We start from the raw sequence: 18162 nt of genomic DNA, 5'->3' as shown, positions 1-18162 counted from the left end.
CCTCTCTCACCAATTGTGGTGGCTCAGGCCTTTAATCCCAGCACTCAGGAGGCAGAGACAGGGAGCTCTCTCTTTGTCCCAGGCTATCCAGGGCTACACAGTGTCTATCTCAAACAAACAAACACAAAATCAAACAAAAAAAAAAAAATCAAACTACCTCTGGAGAGGGCCTCCCTCTGGGAAAGGGTGACCGACCCCTTGCTTACAAGGGGTTTCTCTCAACTCCGCTGAGCAGAACCACCTTCAAGACCTTGACAGACAAAGCCTGTTTCCCAACCCTGGCCCAGCTCTCCAGCCTGGGCTAGAATGTATGGTGCAGGTGGCTGTCTTTGCAGTTTCCAAAAAGAAATGGAAAAGCGGCCCCTCCTCCTCGGGAAGGGCTGAGGAGCTATCAAGAAAGCCCAATTTTCTCCCAGGGACTCTGAGAGGAAGCATGTGTGAGAGGAAAGCTGGGCCAAGTTTGGGGCCTAGGGTGAGTCTTACAGTTTGGTGGGGGCAAGAAGCACCCCAAGAGTACAAGCCTGAGGCCCCATTCTGGAGTTCCAGCTGTTGCTCCATAGGCTGAGGCTACAGACAACTGGAACGGCAGGGATGATCGGCTGAGTCTTGGTGGTCAACTTTGGCGGCGAGTTCCAGCCGGTGACACAGCTCCAGGCGGTTTTTCAAGCACCGCTTAGCCCCAAGGTGACTCCAGCTGGTGGCTAGGGTGGCAGGCCGAGCATCCAGAGCCCTCAGCAGGCGCGGCAGGTCACGAAGCAGGCGGTAGCGTGGCAGAGTGCGCAGAGGCCGGGGGATGTCGCCTTTGGCGCAGAGGCGACTGAAGTAGGCAAGCAGCAGCCGGCTTGGGGCAGCGCAGAGCAGGGTGCGAAGGGACGCGGTGTGTGGGTCGCCGCTGCTGCCGGCCGGGCTGGGGCCTGCACAGTTCCACAGCAGCAGCACCGTGCCTTGCTCCCGCGCCACGCGCTCCCGCGCCGCCCAGAGCCACGGCAGTGGTCCAATGCGTGCCACATGCGTCCCCTCCCAGAGATCCACGATGACGTCGCGCCCGCCGCCCAGCGCGGTCCGCAGCAGTTCGGCCAACGCTCCCACCAGACGCCGCTGTGCCTCTGAGTCGGCTGCATGCAGTAGTAAAATTGGCCGCGCTTGGCCTGGGCCTGGGGACCCGAGCAACAGCTGAGTCAGGGTGAGCAGCTGCGGGAAAGACAGCCCAGCCCTCTCCTTGAGGCCTCTGGCCTACACTCTAGGGCGCCCTGCGTCCTTGATCCGTTCTGGGAGTCAGTACCCCCATACTGCTGAGCCTCTCTGGTGCTTATAGGCTACTGAGGAAAACGTGCGGCTTCTGGTGCACAGCAGACTGGATTGTAAACACCCTCCTACCCCGACCCCTAGCCTCGTCTCTTGCCAGCTTGGTGGTACAGATACAATCTGCACCCACGAGCCGCTTGCCCTGCCTTAACCATTCCTGCCCACTAGGGGGCCTAAGGCTAGCGGTCTGTGCTTTGTCCCCAGCTCGGTCAAAAGGTGCTAGGAAAGTCTGAATCTCTGGCTACCCGCGGTGAGCTTACCAGGCAGCATGCGCCGACAGAGGAGGCTCAGAACTATGCCCAGGAGAGTGGCGAGGCCCAGCAGTGCCAGGATCAAGAGCCCCAGGTGCCTATGGGAGACTGAATCAAGCAGGGTGAAGCCAAGCCATCTCTTCAGCGCCCAAGCTCCCTCTCCCCTCATCCAAGAACTCACCATCAGGACACAAAAGGTGCTTCCAGGCAAACTGGACATCTGACCTCCACACCTGAGGACACAGGGCCCCACTCATGTGAGCCAGAGCACCCTCTTCCTCCCAGGGAAGGAGTCCCCACTGGCCTCCAGTTTTGTGTCCGGTACAATCTCCTGGACAGACACAGACCAGGTCAAGGTGGCAAACGCCAGTGAGACCACAGCGGCTCCCACAGTTGGCCTGGGCTGACGAGCACAGACCAGCTGAATTAGTCAGCCACCACTGAGTGCTAGGCCTTGTCACCACGCCTTGTAGACACACAGCACTGGGTTTTCTCATTTTTTGTGGGAAGGCAAAAATATCAGTGTTTTGTTTGTTTTGTTTTGAAGATAACATGTAACGAGCAACCACTAATTCCAATTTAAAACACTTGGCCAAACCAAATACATTTATGGGCTCTGTGCCAGGGGCTCTGTGAGGAGTGAGGGCAGGATTTCTTACCAGGATGCAACTCCCCGGCCTCAAGAAGGGAATGATGAGATCTAAAGTCGCTGGGACTGAGCCCTGGGTCTGTAGGGACAAAGGATAGAATGGTTGTCCCCATATAGGCAAATCTGATAGTCTCACCCACCCCATCCTACCTAGGTAAAGGGCCCAGTGCCACCTCCAGAAGACTTCCCCAAATATTAACTGCTGCAGCTGAACTAACATCACACACACACACACACACACACACACACACACACACACACACGAGTGCCGCCATGAGGAAGAAGGTGAGCACAGACATTGTCTTTGTCCTGCACATGTGTGTGTCTCTTCACTTCCCTGCACAACTGAGGAGGCATCTTGTCCACTGGGAAGAATGAGCTGTAAATGCTTCACTATGGTCTTTCTAGTTCCTGGGTTTGTGACCTTTCCGTGGGTTTGAGTGATATCTCCTCCCTCCCCAGTCTCAGATTCTTTACTGGCATATGAGGGCCAATAATCTTCAGTGGGTTACTGGAAGCATTAAATGGAAATATGCATATGGATGATTTTAATAAACTGATGTTAGAAGCAGCTGTTATTAGGCTAAGGAACGGGGGACGAAGCCTGTATTCCGTGCTCTTCTTACGCCTCCCTGGTGCGTAGCACAGGGTGGGCCCAGAGCAGCACTTGAGGAGAACTGTCTACAGATGAGACTGTTAGTTACGGGTTGGCCAGTCATCTCTGCCCTGTCTTAGCACCGCCCACCTTCTCCTCTGTACCCCTCGCCTGCCTGGCTCCACTCTCGAGGCCACTGTCAAGCACTAGATACTCTCAGGTCTCAAACATTTGCTACCCCTGTGTGGGAGCCCAGAGAACTCCAGCTGCAAGGGAGCCTTTGAGGGAGGACTGTAGAGAGCACAGGATGCTGGCTCAGCTTAGTGCTGTGGTTTTGCAACTGTGGTTTTTAAATCAGAAACACAGAACAAAGTCAGCTAGTCATCCTGCTCTTAGTCTGCATGACAGAGTTACACCAGAGGAGTACTGTACAGTGAGCCCTTCGGCTTCTAGGGGTCTCTTGAGAGTTGGTGAATGTGATTTTTTTTTTTTAAATAAAAAACGGCCCCCATAGGCCCGTAGGGAGCAGCACTTTTAGGAGGTGTGGCCTTGTTGGAGGAGGTGTCACTAGGGCTAGCCTTTGAGGTCTCAGATGCTCAAGCCAGGTCTTGTGTGTGACACTTTTTCACCTCTGCTGCCTCTGGATCACAGTGTAGAACTCCCAGCTCCCTCTCCAGCACCACGTCTGCCTGCATGCCGCCATGCTTCCCACCATGACAATAATGGAATAAACCTCTGAACTGTAAGCCAGCCCCAATTAGAAGTTTTCCTACTGGGTGGTGGTGGCGCACACCTTTAATCCCAGCACTCAGGAGAACAGAGGCAGGAGGATCTCTGTGAACTTGAGGCCAGCCTGGTCTACATAGAGAGTTCCAGGACAGCCAGGGATACACAGAGAGACCCTGTCTCAAAACACCACCTGCCCCCCCTGAGAAAAGTTTTCCTTTACAAGCATTGCTGTGGTCATGGTGTCTATTCACAGCAATAGAAACCCTAAGACAATGAACCTTCATACTAGTGCCTCGTGGAAGCATGAGAGCTGGGAGAGGACAGCTGGGGTGAGGGTAGCACCACTATACAATGCAGGGCTGAGGAAATGACTCAGTACCTGTACTGTCTGTGCAAGCAGAAGCATCTGAGTTCAAATCCCAACCATCCAGATTTAAGAGAGAGAGAGAGAGAGAGAGAGAGAGAGAGAGAGAGAGAGAGAGCCTGCCTGGTGGTGGTGACACATGCCTTTAACCCCAGCACTCGGAAAGCAGAGGCAGGTGGATCTCTCATTTTGAGAGCAGCCTGTCTACAGTGTGAGTTCCAGGACAGCCAGGGCTACACAGAGAAACCCTGTCTGGGGGAGGCAAAAAAAAGCCAGGTGTGGCTGTATATTCATGCAACCCTAGCACTGGGGATCAGAGACAGGTGAATCCCAATATCTCACTGGGCTTCCACCATAGCTAAAGTCAGCTCCAGGTTCAGTGAGAGACCTTGTCTCAAAGGAGTAAGGTGGAAATGAATAGAGGACCTCTGGACTCTTCATTCACGCCTACAGGCATGCATATCTACACACATAGGCTACACCACACATACAATGTGGCAGCAGCTTCGGTGGGCTAGAGGGTGGCTGACGGTGGCAATGTCAGCGCCTGGGCTCTATTCTCTTTGTAACTGAGGAACTGAAAGCTCAGGAACTCCCTCATGAAGGACCCCACGGATTGACGGAGGACCAGCGGTCCAAGACTGATCGAGTAAATAATCCAGGGCGCGTGATAGGATGCAGGGGGTCCGCCTCACTGAAGCAACAGGGAGGTTAGGGATGTGCATTGGCCAACCTGGTGGGAAGCAAACCCCAGCTAGGCCGTACCTGGCTGACGCTATACACAGTAGGCATCAGGGTATCCAGCTCCAAGCCTGGGGTACTCCAGGCAGCGCTGAAGGTAGCATACGTCCCCGAGGAAAAGTGCAGGGTCAGTTGCTGGCCCTGGGTAGTCATGCTCACAGTCCAGGACGGGAGAGACCCTGTTTGTGGAAGGTGATCAGGGCTGGGTTGTGCTGGGCCTGGAGGTCACAGGCAAGTGAGGGTGAGATGTGAAAGAGGGATTCCTTATTGACTCACCGCTCTGGTGGGGACATTCAATATGGCTGCTGTTTTCAAAAGAAAACTGAGAAACACAAGAGTGTCCAGTCAGCGAGATTCAGTCCCTTCCTCCCTCCTCCCACTGCCAGCCCCTGCCCATGGTTGTACCTTAAAGCAGAGCTGGGGGTGCAGGTCCACATTCTCCAGGACATACCACTGTTAAAGAGAGCGGAGTTCATCAGGGAAAAGGTCTCTGGGCCCCAACCCGGCCCACCTCAGTCCTGGAGGGAGGGGATGTCCTTACTCCTTCTGATTCCTGTGCTGTGGCATTAGGGAGGGTTTCACAGGGCATGAGTGGGTCCTGTCTCTGGCAGAGGGAGGCCTCCAGTTTCAGTGGGCAACGGAGCGTCAGAGCCATGACCATCTGATCGTGCCGACTGTAGTCAGTGAAGTGGACTGACTTCCAGAAGTCCGAGCCATCTGGGCAGGTGGCAGGTCCAAGGATGAGGCCACCGCCCAGCTGTAACTCCATCTCCCTACCCCTACCCCAGGGCACCAGGAGAAAATACCAAAGGACCAGCACAATTCCAGGCTTCACAGGAGCTCAGCAGGAGAGCACTCCTCCCCCCTCTCTCCTTCCTTCCCTCTCCCCTCCCTCCCTTCTTCCCTTCCTCCCTTCCTACCAGCTTTCTTGGCTTTACCTTTCCATCCTGGGCCTCCACACTGAACACCCCTTACTGTACCCCATACTCAAAATCTGTGTAGGCTCCTCTCAGAATCTGAATGTCTGCTCCCCTGCCTCTTCTTTCTAAATCTCGTCCATTTCCTGAGCTCAGGGGCCAGCTCCTCTGAGACCCTCTCTGCTCACAACAGTGTCCCTGGGCTTCTCCTCTCCTGAGTTGGTGCCCTGCAGACCTGATGATGACCTGCCTGTGTGTGTAGCTTTGTGTTACTTGTACCTGAGTGTCCTCTCTTCTCAAGGTCACCACTGTGCATACAGCATCCAGACAACACCAGCCTCTTTCCCCGAAAATATTTCATTCAAGCCTCATAAACAGTTTTGATTTTATAGACGGGGGAAGGGGGCTCTGGGGTAATCCACAGCAGAGCTGAAAAGGGAGCCTAGGTCTCTGGTTGGTCCTCTCACACATCACTCCCTGGGTGGTCCTCTTCCTCTCATCATGTTCAGCACTCAGGAGCTCAACTGCAGATTAACAGCTAGACACTGTGGCCCTTTCCCCCTGGCTACAGAAAAAAAAAAGTTCTCACGCCATCTGGGGTCTTCCTCCATCACACACACACACACACACACACACACACACACACACATACATACATACACACACACACACACACACAGAGAGAGAGGGGGCGGGTATGAATGTGCATCAGGATTAATACAAACAGCACTCACAGGTTTCAGGCCAGCTCTGGAAGGGACACTTTTTACGCCTCACCGTGTCCTCTTGCAGGTAGGAGGCCTGGTGAGCATAGAGAAAATCAAGGAAACGGCTTTTCTGAAATCATCATTCTGGATCTAGCTTACTGCAATGAAGCAGCTTGAGCTGTAGGACACTAATCAGGGAGCCATGTGGAGCATGGGCAAGGGTTAGGGCTCCAGAGCCAGGAGAGAGCAGCAAATGAGGGCCTGACGCCTCCTGTCCCCAAAGAACTATCCCAGCAACGAAGAAGTCCTGAGGGTCACATCTGTCAATTTCAGGCTTTCTGACCTCCATTCTGGACTTTCTCAAGGTACCCAGCACCCTGTGTGGACTCCTCATTCTGATTCCCTAAGAGTCACCGGCTGTCTCCTCTGGCAGTTTCTTGTTTCCCAGGTCTCTGTCTACACCCCCCTGTTAGTTCCTGTCTTCCCCCTAAAAATTTCCAAAGCATCTTTATCTTCAGACTTACAAGGAGAGATGGAGGACTCCAATGGAGGGCTGGAAAGGACATGACTTTGGGAGGAATATGCAACCTTGGCTCTCAAGAACACAGTGATGATGGCTGTTTATTCTGTGTCTGTGAGCTGAAGCCAAGTCTGGGCCAGGGAAGGCAGCATCCAGGCAGGGCTGAGGTGGAACTGGCTGGGACTGCCTAGGACCCTTCTGCCTCTGAACACACGTGGCCTAGCCAGCACCAGTTTCCTAAGCATCCCAGCAGTCTGGTCCTTTTGGAGTCTGTCCTTCATGCTTGCTCTATCACCAAATCATCTCCGTCCTTCCCTAGTCCTTTGCAAGTTGACTTACTGGAGATTCGGTTAGACAAGGAGCCATGGTTAACCCACGTTTCCCTGTGCTCACCTCTATGCACATGCAGGGCAGGAGGAATTCATAGGGCAGGTCTGTAGTGTGGCCCCCAGGCACAATTTTCTGTTGATAAAACCACAAAGGGAGAGAAAAAGAGACACCTAAGAAAAAGCATGGACACTATGGACAAGGCAGGAGGAAGCTGGAACCTTGGACAATACACCTTACGTTCCTACTCCATGAAACTTATTTCTCCCTCTCATAGTATAGATCTCGGTTCTATACTCTGGCCATTTGCTTGAGGTACTCGACAAGGAACAGGGGTAGGGAAAAGACTACCCATTTCTTGAGCTCCAATTGTATGCCATGCAGGATGTTAGAAGCATCAACTCTGCTAAAGGCTAGCATCACCTTGACGTTAGAGGGTACAGTCATTACAGACATGAAGTGAGCCGAGGGACTCCAGAGCATGGCATCAGTCTCTGCACGTGATACCCAGCCACGTGCAGAGGCATCTGTGATGAGCGGAGGTTGAAGTGGGCTGCTAGGGCCTGGACTGTGAGATGGGGGGTAGGTACCATTTTCGGAGGATTAGACAAAAGGTGTAAGAGGGAGAACAGCAAGACATGTGTGACAGTTGGTCAAATTATCAGGGAACGGCCGGGCGGTGGTGGCACACACCTTTAATCCCAGCACTCGGGAGGCAGAGGCAGGTGGATCTTTGTGAGTTCGAGGCCAGCCTGGTCTACAGAGCTAGTCTAGGACAGACTCCAAAGCTACAGAGAAACCCTGTCTCGAAAAACCACACACACACACACACACACACACAAAAAAAAAATCATCAGGGAACGGCCTCTTGAGGAAATAACAAAGCTTTTGTCGTTGTTTTTCTTAAGACTCACGTACCCCAAACTGACCTCAGACTCATTATATATCCAAGGAAGACCTTGCATTTCTGAGCCTCCTGCTTCCACCCCCCCACCCCATTTGTACAATGCCAGAGATCAAGCATGCTGGGCAAGAACTCTACCAACTGAGCTGTCTCCAGCCCTCGCAAAGGTCTCTTAATTTGACCCAAATCACACCAAGGGTCCTCTCCCTAGCCTAGCCAGCACGTTTCCTAACCATCCCAGTAGTCTGGTCCTACCATACTCATTTCTTTCTGGTCTCTCAAGTAACATAGCCCACCACCTTTTCTGCCTAGTCCAAAAAAAAGTCTTAGTGCTACCTACCTCATTTTATAAGGAAGTTTTGGACAACTACTTTTCTTGTCTGGGAAATCCCACCGCCATTCACTGAAAATTTGAGTAATGTGTCTCTACAGGGTGTGGAACTCCATACCTGGGTATCAAAGGGACTGCTCATGTCTTCACATTCCAGTGTCCACTGGTAACAAAGACGCACACTAGCCTCTGGGCCTGGAGGAATAGTCACCCGAATAGCCTGTGCCTCGAGCAGCAAATCAAAGGAGAATTCAGGTCCTAGGGAGAAGGGAGATTCAGTGACCCCGGCTCAGGTAAGGCTGAAACCATCTTCTGTCACTCATCCCGCCTACCTCCAAGCTTTTGGGAACCTGCTCCAGGAAGATGCTCTACGCCTTCTGCATCTGAAGGCTGGGTCCTTTTGGAGCGTGGTCCTTTGCGAGAGATAGCTGGGAAGGGGTTGGAAATGCGATGGCCTTCCAGAGATGGGGAAAGGCTGCCTAGCAGCTTCCTCTGCAAGCCGAGAACAAAGTGGGGTTAAGACAGGATCCGGGAAGCCCGCTTTCTAGTTCTGCCTTTGAAACCGGAGAGACCACCGGCAAAGTTTCAAGTTCTTTGGGCCTCAGTTTCCCTCACTGTATAATCTCCACATTTTCAAACTCCCTCTTGTAGCTGGAGAACAAAATAAGGGGCAAAAAAGAAAGGGGTTGCGGGCCATAGGGTAGAGCTGCAAGTGACAGGGTACCTGGGAGGATGCTGGTGTCCGGCGCCTCCAGTAGAATTCAAACTTACGAGGACTTTTAGATTTCTTCACCAAGAGAGGGAACCAGCCCCACTGAAGGCCTGTAGGAGGGAGACACACTCCTTACCTGGGCATTGTTGGCCCCTGTCCTACCTGTGATGTGACCAAACGTTGGGTAGAAAGTCAACAGAAATCAAGGACAGCAATGATATCAAGCTTCTTAGGTGGCAAAAATTATGATTCAGTAAAAATGAATGAAGACCCTTCATGGCTCAGTGCACACAGAAGAGAGGGCAGAAAGAATGTGAGAACCAGACATGGCATGGCTGTTGTGTTTGTGATCCCACTGCAGCGGTGGTCACCTGCACAAGATCTGCACAAGGTCAAGCCAACGAGCTCAGTCCACATTCCAGCAGGCAGACTCACTAACTGGACTCAGTGAGTTACAGACAAACAGAGCAAGGCATGGTTTTATACCTGTATTGAGAGGCAGAGGCAGGCAGATCTCTTGATTTTGAGGCCAGCCTAGTCTATTTCGCAAGTTCCAGGTGAGCCAGGACTACACAGTGAGCCTCTGTCTCAGAAAGCTGAGGGCTGTGTGTGTGTGGACAGATGGGTCAGCAGTTCAGAGCACTTGCTGTTCTTAAAAGAACCAGGATTGGTTCCTCACACCCACATGGTGGCTCACAACCATCTATAACTCCAGTGCTACCAGGATTTGATGCTTCCATGGGTACTACATGGATGTAATACACACATATACATGCAAGCAAAACACTCAGACACATAAAATAAATTTTTTAAAAAAAGACACAAATGTGGGACAATGATGTATTGGGAGTTATCCAAGGGAAGTGGGAGGGAGGAATTGTGGGTGGGTTTGATCAAGATAGATTGTATGCGGTGGTAGCGCACACCTTTAGTCCCAGCACTCGGGAGGCAGAGCCAGGCAGATCTCTGTGAGTTCAAGGCCAGCCTGGTCTACAGAGCGAGATCCAGGACAGGCACCAAAACTACACAGAGAAACCCTGTCTCGAAAAAAAAAAAAAAAATAGATCGTATGCATGTATGAGATTGTCAAATAATAAATACAAGATGTTTTATTTGTTTTTAAAATCTTTAGGCTTATTTATTTTCTTTTATGTGTATGAGTGTTTGCCTGATATATCTCTGTGTGTGTGTGTGTGTGTGTGTGTGTGTATCTATGTGTGTGTGTGTGTATATATATATATATATCTGTGTGTGTGTGTGTGTGTGTGCACCATGTGCATGCCTGGTGCCTGCTGAGATCAGAAGAAGGTACTGGATTTCCTGGAACTAGAGTTACAGATAATTGTGAGCCACTATGTGGGTGCTGGGAATCAAATACTGATCCTCTGGAAGAGCAGCAAGTGCTCTTAGTAATTGAGTCATCTCTCTACCTCTAACAAAATATATCTAAAACTAAATAAAACAAACAAGAATTTCGTAAGTAGAGAAAAATGCACACACACACACACACACACACACACACACACACACACACACACCTCCCACAAAGACAGGTGTTAATTCTAATATGATTCCTTTCTTCTTTGCTTTTTGGGTTTTTTTTTGTTGTTGTTGTTTTTGTTTTTGTTTTTGTTTTTAGATTTATTTACTTATTACGTATACAGCATGTATCCCTGTAGGCCAGAAGAGGGCACCAGATCTCATTACAGATGGTTGTGAGCCACCATGTGGTTGCTGGGAATTGAACTCAGGACCTCTGGAAGAGCAGTCAGTGCTCTTAACCTCTGAGCCATCTCTCCAGCCCTTGTTTTTTTTTTTTTGAGACAGGGTTTCTCTGTGTAACCCTGGCTGTCCTGGAACTCACCCTGTAGACCAGGTTGGCCTTGAACTCAGAGATCCACCTGCCTCTGCCTCCCAAATGCGGGGATTAAAGGCATGTGCCACCACCGCCCAGCTGTAGCATGATTTCTAATGGTGAAAAATTTTAAACTAACTTGTTGTGACTTTATTTTATGTTTAATTATGTGCATGTATAGGTATATGTATAGGTACATACAAATGAGTGCAGGTGCTTGAGAGATCAGAAACATCAGATCCCTTGGAGTTGGGGCTGCAGACAGATGTAAGCTTCCTGACATGGGAATAGAGCTCAGGTCCTCTGCAAGAGCATTTAGTACTCTTGACTGCTGAGCTCTCTCTCCATCCCCTATAACTGCTAGTTTTCAGGTGTGTGTTCAGTGTATACCAAGTGAGTCAATGAAACAGCAGAGTGACAATCCCATTTTACAGATGGAAAGTAACGATAGCAAGTCCATAGGACACACGGATTTTAGGGATTGGTACCAGATGAAAGGTGGTACCCCCACAAAGATACAGATGTCCCAGGAGTGTTTGTCATGATGTGCTTGCTATTCTAGATGCTCTAAGTCCCTGCTGAGGTTAACAGGACAAAAATGTGTTCCAGTATGACAACTGACACTCAGCCTAGGTACCGATTCTTCAGCTGGCCCTAGTTCAGACCTCCACTGAGAACGGCTCAAAGGCTGCTTTTCCTACCTGAAGGATGTGACACCAGACGCAGGCACAAACAGCAGGGCCAGTGCCAGGGCTTTGTGGCCAGGAGGGTAGGGCAGGGAGTCTGAGCGGAACTTCCTGTGTCAAATAGAAAGTCGGCACAGTAACACACAGGTGTAAGCCATTCCTTGGGAGGCTGCGATGGGCGGTGGTGGTGCACGCCTTTGATCCCCGCACTCAGGAGGCAGAGGCAGGTGGATCTCTGTGAGTTCGAGGCCAGCCTGGTCTACAGTGTGAGTTCTAGGACAGCCAGGAATATACAGAGAAACCCTGTCTCGAAAAACCATCAACAAACAAACAAACAAACAAATAATGGAGGCTTTGGTATTACATAGTGAGACCCTGTCTCAAAACAAAAACAAAAAGATAAAATGGTAGGGTCTAAGGAGGTCCCATCTACCTCCTCCAAACTGGATTTAAGGTTGGGCTCTGACATACCTCTTTTGTACAATCTTGGGTAAGTTACTGGACAGGTGCCAGACTGCTCATCCATCAAGTGGGAGTGTCAGAAGGACCAAGTAACTCAGTGCATGGGGAGAGAGCTTGGTGAAGTAGAATGCACCATGAAGTATGAGCGAATACTGTTCCTGATCAAATGAAGGGCAGTGGTAGACCGCCAACCGTACAGAGTACCTGGAGATTCGCCACATGCCCACTCCACCCTCCCCACGGGGGAGCAGCATCGGCTCATCACAACCATTTCTCCTCTACTCCTGAGCTCAGAAGCCCAGGGTCAGATGGGACAGCGAAGAACGTTGCCCGAGTAGTCAGAGAGTCTGTATTACAGTGCAAATCTAGACTTGCCCTCCACTTTCTCGTTGATACTAGACTATTCCTCGGGTTGGGAACCAAAATTGACATGGACGGCTCACTGGGACCTGAGCTCGGGGGAGCATGGGGAAGAGAAGCAGAACAAGAAATAAGACTCACCAGCAAAACTCTTATCCTGAAGGTACAGGGCCCAGGAGGGAAAAGAAAGGAGAGAGGCATCATTAGAAGGGACTTGCGTAAGGAGCGTTCTCCCTGAACTCTGTGTCAATCATCCCGTTCTGGACCCACAGCTGTCCATCCACTCCAGCTGTTTTCTTCGGTTCCACCCTGCCAAGGACCTCAGCATACCAGACCCTTATCAGTCCCTTCAAGACCACATAGTGGACACAGTGGGGCCGCCAGTAGAGCACAGGGACTTCAGAGGTAGGAAAGGGCAGGCAGGAGAATGGGGAGTTCTGCTCTGCGCCAAGTGTCCCCCCACCCTAGCAGCAGGACCTTACCACATAGGAGGCCAGTAGACAGCGGCTGGTCCAGTGTGGCAGGAGGAGAGGCAGGAGCAAGGGTGCCAATCTGGAGCTCCCCATGAGCTTCTGCAGGATCAGGGCACAGAGACCATGGCTTTGTTGTCTGCAGCAGGGCAGCAGGGCCTGGGCCTGGAGCTGTGAGAAGCACACAGTACCAGCAGGCGCTCTCACCTAGCCCTGCCCAGGATCCACCCTGCCCCGAAGCTCCTCCTCTATCCTAACCAGCAGGCTAGGTCACATTCCTTCTCCGGAGCCAGGGCACTGAGGAAGGCTTGTTCACTTGTTCGCCTGTTTGGTAGAAAGCCTTACTGCTCTCACGTCGCAGGGGGCTCTTGGTGTGGTGGAGAGTTAACAGGAAAGGGACCAGCACCCTGTTGTGGAGGTGCACCCACTCTTAACCCCTCCTGCTCCTAAAACACTGCAGATCTGATGCCGTCTATTAGTCTGCTCTAGAACTTGGATCTGCCATAGACAGTTACACATCTTTCATTTTGAGAACTAACAGCTATTCTGCACTTGTCTACACCGAATGTTGAAGATAAAGAAGTGATTGGTGCACCATTTAAAGTCAGGCCAAATGTAAGTAAACATTATATAACACAAATAAGCCTCTGTGTTCCCCATATGCACTCTGGCTCCCCACCGGGCTGGCTTTCAAGGAAGGCCCAGCTTTCTTTAGCTCATTAGCCTCTTCCAACTCTTCTCAACTCCAGGTCAGAGTGGTCTCCAGCTTCAGGGACCCACTGAGTAATACAGCTTGCTCAGGAAGCCCCAGAACTGACAGCTGAGCTCTGGAGCAGAGGGAGCAGCCCTACGCACTGACCTGGTTTCCTGTGGTTTCCGGTGCAGGAAAAAGCTGACAAGGCTCCAGGCTTTGTGGGGACCCTCCCCATCATCTCACAGCTTCCTTCCACTCACGGAGCGCTTGAGCTACCTCAGCCCTCACCTTGGCAATGCCCAGGTTTGGGGCCTGTCCACTGGGTCAATGCATCTTGGTATTGCTATTGTCTCTCCTTTTTAAATTAATTTTAAAAAATTAGCGCTCTCTCTCTCTCTCTCTCTCTCTCTCTCTCTCTCTCTCTGTGTGTGTGTGTGTGTGTGTGTGTGTGTGTGTGTGTGTTGTATGCATAGGTGGGCAGGTGCACTTGCCCATGCAGGCTTATGTAGAGGCCAGAGGCTGACACCAGGGTGTCTTCCTGATTTATCTCTGCCTTGTTTTGAGACAGGATCTTTCTCTGAACCTAGAGCTTGCTGTTTCAGCTAAGGCTGCTGGGGCCGCAAGCCCCTAGGATCCACCTGTCTCTTCTACTCAATGCTGAAGCTACAGGTATATTCTGCTACGGTCTGGCATTATGTGGGTGCTGTAGCCCAGAACTCAGGTTCTAATGCTTATGCAGCAAGCATTTCACATCTGCCCAGTCCCGTTATTATTATTATCATCAAGACAGGCTCTCATGTTCTCTATGTAGCCTAAAGATGTCCTTCAACTCCTGATCCTCCTACCTCCACTTCCCAAGTGCTGAGATTCCTGGCATGAACCACCACGTCCAGTTTCTTCCGTGCTGGAGACTGATTCCAGGGTTTCCTGCTAGGCAGGCACACTAGCAACAAAGCTACATCCTAACTCCAACATTCTGTCCTTCTGAGATTCAGTCTGGGCCACCTTTCAGAAACATGACCGCAGCCTTCTTTGGGCCACTCCTAAATCTTTTGGGCCACATCTGAAGTCCCCAATCTACCTATGACCCTCTTGCTTTTGCATTCATACACTTTTTGTTGTTGTTTTTGGGTTTTTGTTTGTTTTTTGAGGCAGGGTTTCACTGTGTAGCCTTGGTCATCCTGGAACTCATGCTACAGACCAGGCTAGCCTCGAACTCACAGAGATCCACCTACCTGCCTCTGCCTCCCAAGTGCTGGGATTAAAGATGTGAGCCACTACCACCCAGTATAATAAACAATATTTTTTAAAAGGAAATAAAAAGAGGGCTGGGGATAGACTCAGTGGCAGAGCACTTGCTTAGTGTACGTAAGGCCGTGGGTTCAATCCCCGTGTTCTTGCAGTGACAGTCAGGGAGCAGGTGCTCCTCGGCTGAGTGAGCATCAACCTTATATGATACATTTCATCTAAGTAGCTTATCTACTTCCAGTTCACAAAGCAACAGCAATATTTGATCCCTCTAAACACCTCGTGAGGCAGATAAGTGAGAATTATTCAATTTCATAAGGAGAGAAATAAGGAAACAGAAGGGAAAGTGGTTTGGTCAAGGTCAAAGTCTATCGCCCAGGAAGCTGCACTTGAGCTGCACTTGAGCTGCACTTGAGCGGGCCCTCCCAACCTGCTGTCATCCTGTAGTCTCTGACCAACAGGGTCAGCTGTCAATGCTGCCTCGTGTCAACCTCAAGTCAGTGAGATCCAGAGAGCAGAAAAGGTGGTCTAGCCAGACTAAGCATGGCATCAAGGGTCTTCCTCCAATTCTACCTCATGGAGGTCCGACACACATTAAACTTTTTTTTAAGTCTTATTATTTTTTCTAATGTATATGGATGTTCTATGGCATGTAGGTATGTGCATCATGTATGTGCTGGGTGCCCTTAGAGATCAGAAAGGTATAGAGTGTCTGGAACTGGAGGTACAGATGGTTATGAGCCACCATGGGGGTGCTGGAATCAAACCCGGGTCCTCTCCAAGAGAAACAGGTGTTCTTATCCCCTGAGCCATCTCTCAGTGCCACCACGAGTTTTCTGATGCCTGGCATGTGAGCTCTGTTCTACACTTGCCTTTCTTGACTCCTGGATCTTCTGGCCGGACTCTCAAGATGAGACTATTTGGTCAGTTGCTTCCTGATGGTGGCTAAAGTATGGTCAGAAAAGCAGGAAAGAAATGGTGACAGTAAAGACATACAGATAAAGGGAGGGGAAGAGAGTGGGAGGGGACAAGAAGAGAAGACCGGAAGACAAGGGATTAGGGAGGCCAGGCATCACGGTGGCGCACACCTTCGATCCCAGCACTCCAGACACAGAGGCAGGTACATCTCTGTGAATCTGAGTCTGAGGCCAGCCTGGCCTGCATAGAGAGTTACAGGGCAGCCAGGGCTACAAGTGAGACCTTGTCAAACACACAAACAAACAACTAACAAATAAAAGACAAAGCAGAAAGTGAGAAAGGAAGTGTGTAGTTTATTGTCTTGCCGGCTTCCGTATTTGGTGTGGTTGGAGCCTGTTCCAAAAAGGGAAGGGATGAGATCAATATTTGAAACTACCCAGATCATGCCCATTGCTTTTTTTAGCTTGTTATTAGCATTACAACCCTTGAGGTCAGGCTAATGACCAGTTTTAGAAAGGGAACACTCAGGAGGACAGACCTGTCCAAAAACACACACAGCAAAGAAATGGAGAGGCAGGACAACACATCATGTCATCTGTTTTTTCTGTCAGACATATTATGTGGAGTCTGAGGGTTTCTGGATCCCATTTTGCACATAAAGTTTTAGATTTAGCAGTGATAAAGCAGGTGGAGTAAAGATGTAAGGAAGGAAATTAGAAAGTGGAATGTGGTGGCATAAGCTCGTAATCCCAGTATTAGGGAGGTGGAGGCAGGAGGATTGGGAGCTACATGGTGAGTCTGAGACCGGTCTGGGTTTTCATGAGACCACGGAAAGGGAGAGGTAGGGGAGGGAGAGAGGGAGCAAGCAGGCAGACCAGGAAAGAACAAAGAAGAGGAAAAGGGTCTTAGCACAGTGAGTGATGGGTGGGCCTAGTTTAGGAGAAAGAGATTGGCAACTGTCAACAGGGAGAGTAAGAACTTAGAAGGCTGGAACAGGAGGCAACAGGGTGAGGCAACAGAGGCATCAGCACAAAAGCCTTGTGCTCTTGCAAGGTGTCTGAATCAGCTGACCAAGACTTCAGGCTCTAACGACCTTTATTTGGGGGCCAAGCAAGGGGCTCAGGAAGTTTTGGCAAGCCCTGAAGCATGCATGCTTAGTGAGAGTATGCTACGGGGGCCCCTGGCTGCCGCTTTTCTTGTCACAGTCCCTTCTAGGCATGGACTCTGGACCGGCTATGAGCAGCAGCTACAGGAGTTTCCAATAATGCTCGGTTCCTAAGGTCTGCTGGGTCTGCACTCCCTGTCAGGGCACCTTGAACATACCAGTCAGAATAATGTGGACCAAGACTGTGAAGTGTCTCTGATGCTCTTCTAGAAGGGACCAACGTCCGGCATTCTGAGACATCATTCCTAGCTAGGCATGGTGATGTACACCTACATCGCATTTGGGAGACAGAAGCAGGATTCTATAAAGAGACCCTGTCAGAAGGAGGAGAGAGGAGGAAAAGAGGAAAGAGAATTATTCCTAAAACAGGTAGACACTCTCAATTTAGGAGGCAAGCACAACACTGTTTACTAAGAAAAGGCATCTTGATATATAGACCTCTATGTACTAGAGAGTTCATACATATTTATTTCAGCCTCATAGCAATGGGAGAGACCTACAATGCCCATGTATCACATAAAAAAAACAGGCTCAGCTGGGGAGTGGAAACACCCATAACACCTCCCAGCACTTCGGAGGCAGGAGGATTGCTGAGTTCAAGGACAAGCTGAGCTACCGAGAGCGTCAGAAACTGGGGAGGATCTAAGGAGATGGCTCAGCTGAGAGAACACTGGCCTAATTAAGTGTGAGGCCCTACATAATCCCTAGGATGGCAATAAAATGTAACAAACAAAAGACAGTAAATTCCCTGGCTAGAATCTCAGCCTAATAATCATTGCTCACAGCACACAAACCTTTCTTGGAATCTAGACCATCTCTCAAGGCTCTCTCCAAAGCCTTCACTCTGTCTTGCCGTAAAGACCAGGGACCACCACCACTTTTGACATCCATATGGTGTTACAGAGTCCATAAAATGGCTTCCCACGGGCCAGAGGGACGCTGCAGTGGTTTAGAGCACTGGCTGCTCTCCTAGAAGATTTGGGTTTAATTCTCAGCACCCACATGGCAGCTCACAACCATTTGTAACTCCACTCCCAGGGGATCAGACGCCCTCTTCTGGCCTTTTTAGGCACCAGGTTCACATGTGGTGCGCAAACATACATGCTGGCAAAACACCTATGTATAGAAAAATTAATTTAAAAAAGATTAATTTACACAGGGCATGGTGGTGCACACCTTTAATCCCAGCACTTGGGAGGCAGAGGTAGGTGGATCTCTGCGAATTTGGGGCCAGCCTGGTCTAGAATGAGTT

The 18162-nt window shown here is 50.4% G+C and overlaps 1 protein-coding gene across 1 annotated transcript; it reads right to left on the bottom strand.

Annotated features, from left to right (window-relative positions):
• Window positions 1-136: 136 nt before the first annotated feature.
• Il17re (interleukin 17 receptor E) lies at window positions 137-15267 on the bottom strand. Its single transcript, XM_059257099.1, has 16 exons — window positions 15217-15267; window positions 12898-13092; window positions 11609-11825; window positions 9065-9162; window positions 8673-8832; window positions 8459-8598; window positions 7172-7240; window positions 6286-6352; window positions 5176-5351; window positions 5040-5087; window positions 4911-4956; window positions 4659-4813; window positions 2216-2284; window positions 1738-1789; window positions 1566-1664; window positions 137-1154 (listed from the first exon to the last, which is right to left on the bottom strand). Exons 1-16 carry the CDS (start codon window positions 15265-15267, stop codon window positions 568-570), a joined length of 2229 nt encoding a protein of 742 aa, XP_059113082.1. The 3' UTR covers window positions 137-567.
• Window positions 15268-18162: the final 2895 nt, after the last annotated feature.

This window comes from Peromyscus eremicus, chromosome 3, assembly GCF_949786415.1.
Source record: "Peromyscus eremicus chromosome 3, PerEre_H2_v1, whole genome shotgun sequence".
Classification (NCBI taxonomy): domain Eukaryota; kingdom Metazoa; phylum Chordata; class Mammalia; order Rodentia; family Cricetidae; genus Peromyscus; species Peromyscus eremicus.
The sequence above is the reverse complement of the archived record's forward strand: the minus strand, read 5'-3'. Positions and strand labels throughout refer to the sequence as shown.